This window comes from Glandiceps talaboti, chromosome 1 (assembly GCF_964340395.1).
Source record: "Glandiceps talaboti chromosome 1, keGlaTala1.1, whole genome shotgun sequence".
NCBI lineage: Eukaryota > Metazoa > Hemichordata > Enteropneusta > Spengelidae > Glandiceps > Glandiceps talaboti.
This window is the reverse complement of record NC_135549.1, coordinates 12,740,942-12,755,313: the sequence shown is the minus strand read 5'-3', so window position 1 is coordinate 12,755,313 and position 14,372 is coordinate 12,740,942. Positions and strand designations below refer to the sequence as shown.

Sequence of the window (14,372 nt, the reverse complement as noted above, 5' to 3'; positions counted from 1 at the left end):
AGGAACACTCACAGGACCAGCTACTTTTCTATGCATGATCAACGACGCTGCGAGTATAACAATAGATAGAAACATGTTAGCTCTTAAATATGTTGATGATTTGACTATGATTGAGAATACATCTGTTAATGATTGTAATAATATGCAAATTGAACTGCAGCGATTTGAAAAGTGGTCACAAGATAATAATATGTCACTCAACCCTTCAAAATGCCATTCAATGGATGTATCATTTGTCAAGAAACCTCCGCCATCAACGTCTTTGCAACTTGCTGGACAGGAACTTGTATCGACAGATGTGCTCAATATACTAGGAGTCAAAATTGCTAAAACCATGAAATGGGATATACATATCAGTGACATTACAAGGCGTGCGAGTGGCCGTTTGTTTTTGCTAAGTTCACTTAAGAGATTTGGCCTTAGTAGAAGTGATCTGATCACAATTTATATCGGGTACATTCGACCTTTATTGGAATATGCTGTACCTGTATGGCATCCTGGGTTAACCGTTAAGCAACATGATTCATTAGAACGTATTCAGAAAAGGGCTTGTAGAATAATATTGGGTATGGCCTATGTATCATATCAACAGGCACTTGAGACATGTAAAATTGTAGATATGAAACAGAGACGCGATAATATATGTTTAAACTTTGCGAAATCACTCAAAAAGTCTAGATTACACAGTGACTGGCTTACTAAGGAACGTAGCGATGAAATCGGCCTTGAATTACGTAATTCTCGTCAACTATCTCTACCTAGGATACGTACACAGAGATATGCTAAAAGTGCAATTCCTTACATGATTAAATTATGGAATGATGACAAACACACTTGTTAGAAGCATTTTAAATGATTCAGTGGTTAGTGTCTTCGTGTGTGTCCGTTGCCGTGCCATTTTGTTAGTTGTAATTGTGTAAAGGTATTTTGATTCTGTCTTAACATGAAATGTAAAGGTTTTAATGTTTGCTATATTTTTAATTTTTCAGTTATGTAAAGTTGTCGCAATTCAGTCTCTGACTGCTACGAACAATTTTAATAAACCATTAATTATTAACTCTGGAAACTAAGATTACATGTATATGTAATTGTATGGATCCCGGCCTTGATTCACAGATTGTAATGGTAATAATAAAAAGAGGATATACATTGTACATGTATTGTAAATTGTTATTGTTATACATGTACATGTACATAGATAACTTGTATTTATATAGTGAGTGTACATGTGTACTTGTCAACTGTCTTCATCATGTACATACATGTACAAATCTTGACAACACATTGTGAAGGTATGTCTGACCATAGACCCTCCACCAACCAGTTGGTGGAGGGTCTACGGTGGTGGTCTGACCGACATGTACATGTAGTGTTGAAAACTTGACATTCACTAATTAGTAAGGAATGGTCACACAATGTTGCACAAGATCAATAAATGAACATCATTCGTTTAGGACAATAGCCTCACCCCCTAAATAAATTATCACAAGTGCAACATCACACGTTTGATATGATGTAAACCATGATGAAAAATTGTAGTGATCACACTACGATCGGTGCAAGATAAAAAAAACAATGGTGAACATGAAGTTCCAACCTTATAAACCTGTTTCATGTGTTTACTGAGATGGTGGTACACATCAAAATACTGCCAGAAACCCAGCACTGTATCTCACACTAGTAGTAAATTTTTATCAACTTGTCAACAGCTCTGTAGTAAATACAGAAGCTGTTTTTCAAATGAAAGCGTGAAAGTTGTCGGAATTTAGTTAGAAGTGTGAAAATGAATTTCAGCAGTTGCATTGACCCCAGACCCCCTCCCCCTAAACAAACAAAGTTCGCTTCTTGAGCATGTGTGACATTGCGCAATGGTCCCTAACCCATCATTGCATTTTCACATTTGATAGTCATACGGTATACTGTGTGCTTTACAGACAAATAAATGACATAGATGACCAAGTCAGTTTACAACAGGATCTTAACTCATTGAAGAAGTGGACGAATGATTGGGGTATGTGCTTTAATGCTACAAAGTGCTACCTCATGTCCATCAGAAGGAGCAGGTCACCCCTTCAATATAATTACATGTTGGACAACCATATCTTAGAACAAGTGAGGGATAATCCATACCTCGGAATCACCATTAGTGAAAATTTTAAGTGGTCCACACACATAAATAACATTTCAAATCGTTCAAATACGGTTTTAGGACTTATCCGTCGCAACCTGAAGCATTGTTCAAAAATCTCAAAGTAACAGCCAGATATTACTAGTCCGCTCTATCCTAGACTACTCGTCAGTGGGCGCATTTACTTACCCTGGACAAATTTTACTCAGTAGTGAGCTAGTTTCCAGTATTTACAATGTACACAGATACAGATACTTACATATACATACATACATACATACATACATACATACATACATACATACATACATACATACATACATACATACATACATACATATATACTGTACATACATACATACAATACATACATACATACAATACATGCATACATACATACATACATACATACATACATACATACATACATACATACATACATACATACATACATACATGATACAATGTAACCTTTGGGATTGACATGTGGAAATGCTGTAAAAAAAACAAGGTAGTTGTCAGATTAGACTTTCAGAATGTACTATTAAAAGCAGAAGTAGTGATTTACATTTTACCTCATTTAATGTTCTTATTTCTGTAATATCTGTTCCCTATTTTAGACAAAGTGGCTAAAATAACCACACAAAAAAACCTTTGCCATCACAATGAGGCCTTGATATGCGTACAAGGAGTATATCAATCCTTTCTTACCCACAGACTTGAAGTTGCATATGTTTATAGCCAGATGTAAACTGAATGTCTTCCGTAAGGGCAAAGTTTTGAGACTGTCGTTCTTACAGACAGAACATATGTAATAAGTTATTTTTTGTCATTGATTGCTATTTGTTCATTGCTGTTAGTGATCTCCTGGCCAACCACAACATGTACTGTGACATTTGTTGAGAATGTAAAAAAAAAAATAAGCGCATCGGCATACCACTTTAGACAACATTTCCTGACGAGAAACTATTTTTTCCTTTTTAGTGGCCTACAAAAATATGCCAATAATTTATTAAAACTAAAAGCTACATCAATAATATTTTCAGGACAAGTGCGCTTTGGTATCGCAAATGCATGTATCAAATTATATTGAATTTGAAGTGTTCATTCTTGAGATATAGCCTAATTACCGAAAACCATTAATTATGTATATTTCTCGTTAATATTCTTGGGATGTTTACCGAAACCTAATCAGTTCTTGTCACTAACCTACAGAACACATGCAATAAATTTCATTTGAATTGAGCCAGTCGTGTTTTAGAAAATGGTGATAAAGTCGCACCACTTTAGACGACATTTCCTGAAGAGAAACTTTTTTTTTTTATTTTTTGTGGCCAATCGAAAATATGCCAATAACTTATGAGAAAACAATCACACAGACTTCCACCCATAAATATATCTCTTCCTTACGGAAGAAAAAGGGCCAATATTTATAGTTTGACTGTTTTGATTGATGAAACATTCAGAACAATGTATTTAAAAGACTGGGATTACATGTATTAACGTCAGCAAGTTGTACAGCTTGTTTCTTACTCTACTGACATACATTGTCCATGTGGTTGCCTCTTTTTGGTACAGCAAAATAATGGTGGCCTGTACAGAGTCCTTATGTAAGAAAGTCACGGATTCTGTAAAAGCCAGTTTGAATTATAATGACAATATATAATTAAAGCTGTAAATTTGGAATAATAAGATTTGATTGTGGTTTAGGTCATGGTGCCTAGTTTGATTGATGTATTCAGTTCAAAATCTCAAGGCATATACATGTGTATATACAATACACTGACTTACATGTACAATTCAGGTCAGTTGTTCACAGATTGACCAGTGATATTTATGTGAATTGATTTCTGGTCAATTATGCATACATGTAAGTTGACCCATTGGTATTAATGTGTATTGATTTCTGGTCAGTTAACCAGTGATATGTATGTATATTGATTTCCGATTCCTGACATGACCATTGATGTATGTGACATATTAAATGTGCATTCCATGTACATGTAGCTGCATAGCAGAAGGGTAAACACTGTGTTACAATGATAATATATATGATATATAAAAAAAGGATTGGCAAAAACAAAGATACGGTTCTTATCTCACCTCAAGCTCATTGGTACAGTATGTGTTTACATGTATAGAGTTGAACTCTGCCATAATATTTATTTTATTTTATTTTTTTCTATTTATTGACAGCAGTGCATCCATAAAATTGTTTTTTGTGCAATTGCAATAAAATACAACAATACATTTATTACATTTTATGAGATAAATACAGAAAATTTTGAAAATATTAAAACGGTATCATTACATGCGTTCAGAAAGGTATGATGGTACTTTGTTAGTAACACATTTTTTGACAAATTATCAAATTTGTGGTTGTGTTTCGCTTTGATGATTGGCCAATCAAGTGCAATTCTGGCGGTAGTGACGTGGTCCGACTTTTTTTTAAAGCCCACATTGGATATGAACAGTGAGATTAATTATGTGTTGTAAACTGTGATATTGCAGTTTTAATTAAACAGTGTCACAGTAGTTCAGAAGTGAGAAAACTGTAGCCATGATGATATTCATATGGATGCTATCAGGGATATAGTGTGTGGCTTGACCAATGTCATTAGTTGACAACTGCAGGCCTGACAAAGTAGGCTATACCAATGTATTGTTTGACACTTATTGAAGTCACTTGCTGTATACATACATGTACATGATTTGTATGTATGCCTAACCAAGACATTTATAGGTATTGTGGTCTAATTGCCAATTTCATGCCAATAACATGTCAAGGAAATAACCAATTGGTGAATAAGAAGTGTGCAGTATAAAAAAAATCCCCAATTGCCCTACATTTATATGACAGAAGCCCATGACACGTGAGTGCAAGTGTTCTCTGCACCTGTAGCGAGTTAAAGTGCAGCAGAAAATCACTGCAAGCATGAGTACAAATACCCCTGAGTACCCATACTAACACTCACATTGAATGGGGTTTTGTTATTATTATTACATATGTTTATCTGAAATGGCAAATTATCATAAAAGTCATACAGCACAATCACACAATTTCCTGTGTAGCGAATGATCATGTCCTCATTTGCATATCATATCGCAGGTATGCAATGATGTTTTTGGTAGAGCACTGCAGTGAAAATACCACTAGTATGTGCGTGCACCAGTGCAAGTAATGTCTGGTACATATGAAATATATGTACATACACATGATATGTAATACATGTATGTCTTGAACAAATGCTTTACTTCAGGAATTGAAGCTTGAAGAAAAGGTAGTTTGACATCACTATGGCATAAATTAATCAGAGATTTGATGGGACGTTTGTAAGAAGCATGATTTTGTGGGTCTTTCTCAGCTCAGTTTGTCATTTACCTGTAAATTAGTAATGTTTCTTCATTGGGTAATATTTAGTTTTGTACTCTAAAAATGTGTTTGCTATCCAGGCATATCCAACCATACTTTAAATCTGGACATTTTGTCATTGAGAAAATCTTGCAATAGTACAGTCTTCAGCTAGTTCTCCATGACTAATTACCAGACTGGTTACATTGTGCTCATGTACAAGAAGACATTTTAGTCACTACTTATTTTGTGTTTTTGTTTTCCAGTCTTTATCTAAAATTTCCGGTTTTACAGTATCTTTACAAGTTCAGTACAATAACATGATGATATCCCAATTCACATGTAATGTTATGCTTAGTGGGCTGCTGTATACTAATTTTAAGAAGTGATATCATCAGTACACATACAATGTAGATGAAAACCTTGGAGAGATAAATTGAGGTGAATAGGTCGCTATAATCTGAATTAGTTGTCATTATTAGATTTTAGATCAGCATTCATGACAGATGGAATCCCAGGGATGAAATAGAGTTGAGTAGAATTACTATATGTACATGTATGTATTGACATAGCAGAGAATGACCTTAATAGATCTCGCTCACACTTATAACTGCATGTTCATGTACATGTACAAATGTGTGTCGATGTACTTCAGTAGAAATAAGTTGTGTACATTGTATGTATATAATATACACAATAAGTTACTTGTATATCAGCATGTCATGGGTTGACATTTATATAATTGTACAAATCTAATTCACACAACAGTGTAATATTTGAACATTTTTAATTTTGTATCAGGCACATGAACAAAATTTTGCATCTGCATGACTGTACATGTATACAAACTCTGAGACAAAATGCTTTAGACAATTACTACATGTAACTCTCATAATCATATACAAAAATGCATGCATATAAAGCATTTTACTTGAGACCCTTCTCAAAATGATATACCCTGAAACACCAAAATGACAAGGTGTACTCGTAGATGAAATCAACCAATCTATGGTACCTCTGCAATATCAAATTCATTGTCAACACTGGAAACTAACTCGCACTTTCTATGCGACACTGTTGTCTGGATGGAAGGGGTAGGGATATTGGCTGACGAGATTCAATAATATATACAGTGTACTAGGGTTCACTAGCTGTATCTGTATATCTACCGGTAGTACCAAGTGATAAATCAACTTGCAAGGGTCATGGAATACGATGCACATGGATATTTAAAAATCAAAATCCAAACTTTAATTTTGGTGAGGTGATTCATAAACCAATATTCATAATGTCATTTTATGCATACTATATGAATATGGTTATGTACTGACTGAATATAGAAACTGGCTACCAATATAACAATCATGCTGGTACCCACAGTTTTTACAGACTTCACCAAATGATTGTGCTGTTTATTCTTAGGTAACCCATTTCAAAGTAACTTAATCCAAGCTTGATTTCATTCATGGAATTATATTTCAGAACAAATATACATACATACATACATACATACATACATACATACATACATACATACGTACGTACGTACGTACGTACGTACGTACGTACGTACATACATACATACATACATACATACATACATACACACATACACACATACGTACGTACGTACGTACGTACGTACATACATACATACATACATACATACATACATACATGTACATACATACATACATACATACATACATACATACATAGATACATACATACATACATACATACATAGATACATACATACATACATACATACATACATACATACATACATACATACATACATACATAGACACACACATAGACACACTCACACACACACATACATACACACACACACACATACATACATACATACATACATACATACATACATACATACATACATACATACATACATACATACATACATACATACATACATACATACATACATACATACATACATACATACATACATACATTCATTCATTTATTCTGCTTGCTACCTTCACATCGCCAAAGACAAATACCAGAACAAGAAAATTTTGTAATAGGCCATAATAACCTACATTGTATGTAAAAAGTTCAATGTCTTTTAGGTCACGTTTTTTGCTACTCACGTTGAGGATTAATGATTATGGTGTCTGCTAAATCCTTGCCTGTAAAGTCTTACCCATCTTATTACAAAACAAACTCCCTTCTACAGAGGTAAACATGTTTTGTACTAACGTCATCAATCTGTAGCTGTGGGCTGATGTGTCAACAATCCGACATGAAAACAAAGTCAGTCATTATGATGTTATAAGGAATTAAAATATTATCCGGTTTGGTTCAGTATCCATAAAACTAGTCTAATCATTAATACAAACATAATTTTACACATCGTATCCTTGTAATTTATCATTACAATTATGACAAATGAATACTATGAACTTTACCCTTCAAGTACATGGATAGTGATATGATTATGAAGAATTAATAATATGATTATGAAATAAAAGAGACAGGAAATGAAATATATCATTTCTTAATGGACGTACCAGTAATTATCTATTCCTGATTATACTTGTGTGGAGGAGTTGAAGCTTACATGCAATATCAAGGATATATAATAGTCACGTATTCATATACTGGTGGGATGGAAGCGTAGATATTTTGATAAAGTGATCATTACAAGTATATAAAAACGTGACAACAACCCAAAGAGTGAACTAATGTTGTCTGTTGCATGGTACAATGTACATGTACAGTTATAAAATATATAATTTTTATTAGTGTAAAAGTGACAAGTGGTGACAAAGTGTTAATTCAACTTTGTATACATGTACATCAAATTTGGTATTTAAATTATAAGTCATATGCCTACGAAGAAAATGAATTAGTTATCTTGGAAATGATTGCATTGAATTTCTACCATGTAGAGAAACCTACATGTATCATATGGAGACATGTATAATATATGAAATTGAATGATAAATTATTTAACAGAAGTGATGAAAGCTTTCATTCACATTGAGCTTTGATCTGTCATGGTCAAGCAGTCACCTCAATGACTATTCACCTCCAGATGGCTTGATGACCTTGTGTAGGTTTTATAATGACATTTGTATCTTCCATCGTGGTTGATTGTCTGCCATAATAGTCATTACTCACAGACCAAGAATGTGTGCTAATACAACCCTTAACACTGAAGTAAAGTACTTTCTGTATTTGTGACTCATTTATAGCGTTCATATCAAGTGAACAAATGTACCCTTTCAGTTTCTTTAATTATAAGCCTAGGATGTGGCCTTTCTAATCTAGTCAATATTTGTAAACAGTGTGTTCTGCTAATGAACAGCAGACTGATAACAGTGAATGATAACTGTCTCAGCTGTGAGTATCAATGATATCTAGACAATGTTTTATAGCATCGATGTTGACACTCTAGTGTTCATTATTTACTTGCTTTGCTCTGCTAATATTGTTTACAAATTTACATATTGAAAGACTGCATATTGGGCTGATGATTAAAGTAAATGAAAGAGTATACTTTTATGGATTCTATAAATAAGTTTGGCAAATCATCAAATGTTTTACTTGAGTGTTATGAGTTGCTGGTTGCCTCTCGATCCAAAGTCTCTATCTACATTGTATGTATCTAACTCTACAAGTAGAACTATGACATTAAAAGTACGTCTTTGTTAGCAGAGCTTCTTCACCCTACATTTTGTATGCTGTCGTCTTTTTGGTATCTATTGTCTGTATTAATTAATTAATTAATTGATTAATTAAATAACCTGCAAGCACTATTTTTTGGTTAAGATTAAAATAATTGAAACAATTTATCCAGTTCTTAAAACTCATATCTGCTACTATCATTGGCTAATTAAATTGAACACTTGATTATATCAGAGATGTGTATGAATGCTGTATTGTAAATTTTTCGCACAACTGAACCTTATTAGTCAGGGTTTCAAGTGTTATGGCTTTTTTGGGGGGACACTTTTGAAACATTTCACAACTCTTAAATTACGATGATAGCTAATTTTTATTATATACGTGAGAAAAATAGAAATACAAATGTACATGTACGTGTATAACTAGAATGTTTATGAGTGTGTTCAACTTTAATATCCAACAGATACTGGGATAAAAATACATTGAAAAGCTGTATATGAAGATACAGTGTACATGTATTGGGGTCAGTGGTTCAACTCAGACAATTTTGCTACAAGTACAATGTACAAGAGCTCAGATGAATCCATTGTACATGTAGCTGTCACCCTTCCATTATCCCATATCTACGTGCAGTAATATGAACCTGTACATGAAAATAAAGAATTCAACATGTCAGATTTAGCATGTGTATCTGTTGCACATGTACAAGGTTCAACCCTCAGGGTTCAATACATGTACTTATGCTCAGACAGTGCGCATGTGTATCTGCTGCACATGTATAAGATTCTATCCATCCCTATGCTCAGTACACATGTGTATCTGTTTCACATGTACATGTATTAGGTTCAGATTATCCCACTGACTGGTAAATATTCAGGTGTATCCATTGCACAAATTTGAGACCACTTTTAAAGTTTGTTATTGTGACATTTGTCTACTCTGTCACTATGGTATTAGAAATGAATCCCCACGTGTGTGTGTGTCTGTCTCTCTGTCTGTCTGTCTGTCTGTCTGTGGTAAGGTCTACAGCTATACCATATATGAATTCTACACTCCATTAACCCTTCTCATTTACATGTGATTATCCATTTCTTTTGATAAATACATACAAGAAGGAGCGATGCACCAGGATGATTTCATCTTACATTTTGTACATCTGTACATTTTGTAACTCTTTGTCTGGAAATCAGAAAATAGAGCAGATGTTTGATCAATTTTGAAAGCCATATAATGTCATCAGAACAGAACTGAATAATGGAATGACTGAATGTACATGATCCTCGTTGTGATAACATTCAAATCTTGTGAAACTTTTACACAAGTGTTAATGAGTGTACATGTACTGGTGGTAACCTTCATGCTCAGTTAATCTTTTACTATACTGTAAGGATGAGACATGCTACAATTTTATAACCATTCTCAGATGTACATTTTTTTGGTCGTATTATTATTCCACTGTGGTCAATACAGACAGCTGTACATACAGTGTGTGTAGCTCTATGGTCCAATACAGACCACATCGACATACTGTGCAGTGACTGTGGCAGACAAAACATGTACATACAGTACATAGCCACTAGGGACCAAAACAGACAGTATATAAATTTACTGTACATGTGTAGCCACAGCAGTGCCAAAAAATCCCATACGACTGGGTTGTAGGCTGTTATGATCTGACTGAATCGCTCTTGAAATGTAAAACACGATTTACAAGTGTTCAGTTAAGCGTGAAGGGGGTTTCTAATTTGTCTCTCTAGTTACATGTAAGAAAACCAACAGCAATGCTTCATTGATCAGATACACAACATATACAGAATGAGATGGGAGGGTTTTTTTTGCCTTGAGAAAATTGAATTGATAAGATGAGTATTTACACTACTAGTAGAATGGGACATTTTGTATTGATGTAGCGACTGTATTTTATTACTCTGCTGTAGTGTATGTACAAACACTTGAAGTGCAACCATTATTTATCTGTACATGTTATATTAGTAATACTGCCCTCTAGTGTTTAGGTACAGGAGTAAGTACATATCATACACGTAGCTACATTGTTGTTACGATCATATGAGAGTGCTCAACAAGTTTGTAGTAGTGCTGTAGTCAATGATCGCATGTTGTATAATATTCAATCCAAATATTGATACTTTCTATCAAGTGTCATGTGTTGGTTGGAAGATGGACAATATATTGTTCATGGTTCAAAGAATCACTAGGACAGTACAATGTAGTTATTTTGGAATGGTAAATTGGAAACGAATGTGACAGATCAAAACATTGCATTCTTTCCAGTTTACCGTTCCAAAGTAACTATATTGTACTCTCCTGGTTGGAAGATATTAAAACTAGTTTTCACAATAAAATTGACTCCATCACATAAATTATCAAAGTTAATAAATGTTTATAGTAATACACATTTGAAACTGAAATGTAACAGAAAATTAATGGTTAAGATTTTGTAAGAAATTATTAGATGTGTTTCAAACCATTAATAAAAGAGCATATATTATTGTAACAAATATTGATGGCTGATTATGACATGCAAGCACCATACATCATAAGTTATGGATCACCTGACATGGTTTCAAATCAGATTCATATTTCATATTGTTATAAAGGAAATAAAAAGTGATGAAATATTTACACTGTATGAATATATAATTGTACATTGTAAATGTTGATGTGAAAGAGGTCCTGATATTGTAATGGAAGTGGTGGTTCTTTTGATCAAAAGAACGTTTAAAAAATAGAAAATAAGAAGTGAAACACCCCAATTCACAATTGAACTGTTTCATTCAGTTTTTGTACCTTTTGTGAATATTGCAGATTTTTATATTTTAACGTATGACAATAAAAACTTTTGTTTTCCTATCTGTATGATTATGGTTTCAGTTTTACTTGCAAGATACCAAGAGCAGTAATGGCACGTTTGTTAATAATCAGAGACTCAGTAAAGGGTCAGAGGAGAGTCCTGCAAGGGAAATCAATTCTAGTGACATCATACAGTTTGGAGTAGATGTTATGGAAAACTCTAGACGTGGAGTTGGTAAGTCTGTAGTTTCACAATAAAAAAAATGTATTAGAAGATTCAAATCTTATTAGTGTTGTTATAGAATAGGGAACTTGCAATCCAGACTGAGCATGCTCAGATGCAAAGGACTATGGGATTATCTGTGGTTATTGTAATACCTAATCTGGTGCTACAATAAATAAAACCTCCCACAATGGTCAGGGTAACTATGAATTGATCATTCGTGGTTGCAAACAATGTAAAGTATTGTTTACAATATCAATTCATTAGTATTTAATATAACATTTCCCATGATGCAACATTCAACATGGCGGGTTTGCAAGTTCCCTATTGATATGATAATACAAGATATACAAGATGTACACACAACACATATTGTAAGCCAGAATGTAAGGAAAGGAAAATAACTTTAATTGTATGACTGTAATGAACATTATGATAAAATAATATAAAGGTGAAATGTTCAAAAAATTTCCCCATACATAATGGTATGTCTCAAGGGTATAGTAAAAATGAAATGTTGCATACATAGTATGTTCCAGGGTTTCTCATTTGCAGTTGAACCTTGACAGTACACTTGCCCCTGTGGTTTTGTTTGATACATTTGATTTGGGTAGCAATACATGTCATATACTATATTCTTGTGACTAAAACATTCTAGGTTCTGATAGGTGTGATCATTTACAAATTTGTATATAAGCTATTAGACCATGCGCCATATATTATACAAGATGTATTATTGTATAATGACATGTTGGTGCCTGGAGTTCACCACACACACTAATTCCATGTGAACTCAATGTTGGACACCTGCTTAGAAACCTAGAAACCTAGTAATTCTGCTAGCAATATAACACAATCTAACACACCATGTTGTGTGAGGATTTACCAGATTTCTAATGGCTTGCCCTTTTCACGGTTTATAGATGACTCCAAGTTTTATTCGTGTCATTTATATCTCCCCATGATGTAAGGTTTGATAGGGTCTAATTTGAATTAAGGTTGTTTGGCAATGCAGTTTAAAGTCAGGTGGTGTACTAACAATCATTAGTATCATGAATTACCCAACATGACATGAAAATCACTTGTTTGAGGTTAACATTATTACTAGTAAAAAATATCTGAAATACACTCTGTTTGTTTATGTAATCAGTGCATTCCTGTAATTTTACCGAATTGAAGGAATTATCAGGACTATTATGTATTCACACTGCTTTGTGTATGAACAATGTATAGTATTATCGGTAGTATTATTGTATAGTGATTGATTTGATATATTTTCATTGTACATCTTTTGCAAATTTTCAATTCGGATTCACTTTCACTTTGTCCTTAGTTGTGTACAAACAACCCCCCCCCCCCCCCCCCTTAGAATGAAGCATTTTCTCATTCTTGAGTGGTAGGTAAAATCGCCTTTAAAAATCCTAACCACTGAGCATCTAGCAATATCTGCCAAGCTTCTACTTGGTCATGTTCCTGGGTTATGACCCATATAGCGCCCCCAGTGGCTAGAATATCTGTATTCAATGGTCTGCAGTGTTTATTTGCAACTTGGTCATGGATCCCTTTTTCTCCAAAAAAACAACAAAAAAAACATCCTTTATATAATAGAAATGGGTAGATGTTTGGAACGTCGGCAACATACCCCTGTCTAAGATTTATTTGAGTACCCAAACCCCTTCCTGCCCCTAGGATGGTTCAACACCAAACTAAATATAATAGTAGTTATACTGTGTACTGAATCAAGTATGAGTCATAGCGTAGAATGCATACCATTGTTCAGTAACATATATAGTTGTAGAGTTTAGTTGACATTGAGATTTAGACATTTCTCTTATTTTACAGTAACCCATGGTTGTATTATAGCTACACTGACACTGTATACTCCAGATGGCAGAGAAGCCAAGAGGTGAGCATTATTCCTAGAATGGTTACCATGGAAATCTATGAGTCATTCAATGTAAAGTTCATCCAAGTATTTATCATTGATTTAGCTACATGTATATATTCATATTTCATTAAAGATCTAGGTTGAAAGTGGGAGATAAGCATGTACTGTACGTTGTAGATAATATTTTGTGATTTATAGGCAGGAAGGACGTTTATAGAGTTGTGTTTCACAACAGGAAGGGTTTGTTTCCTTTCAACCATTTTAGTCTTGTTAACTGTGGTCATTCTGTCACAAAAGCAATCCTATATCGTTG

The 14,372-nt window shown here is 33.8% G+C and overlaps 1 protein-coding gene across 1 annotated transcript in view; it reads left to right on the top strand.

Moving 5' to 3' along the window:
- LOC144443393 (uncharacterized) overlaps positions 1-14,372 on the top strand; it is a 53,177-nt gene that overhangs the window by 14,578 nt on the left and 24,227 nt on the right. Inside the window, 2 exon segments of the mRNA XM_078133234.1 lie at positions 12,030-12,183; positions 14,014-14,077. Of these exon segments, the coding sequence (XP_077989360.1) occupies positions 12,030-12,183; positions 14,014-14,077 (218 nt within the window).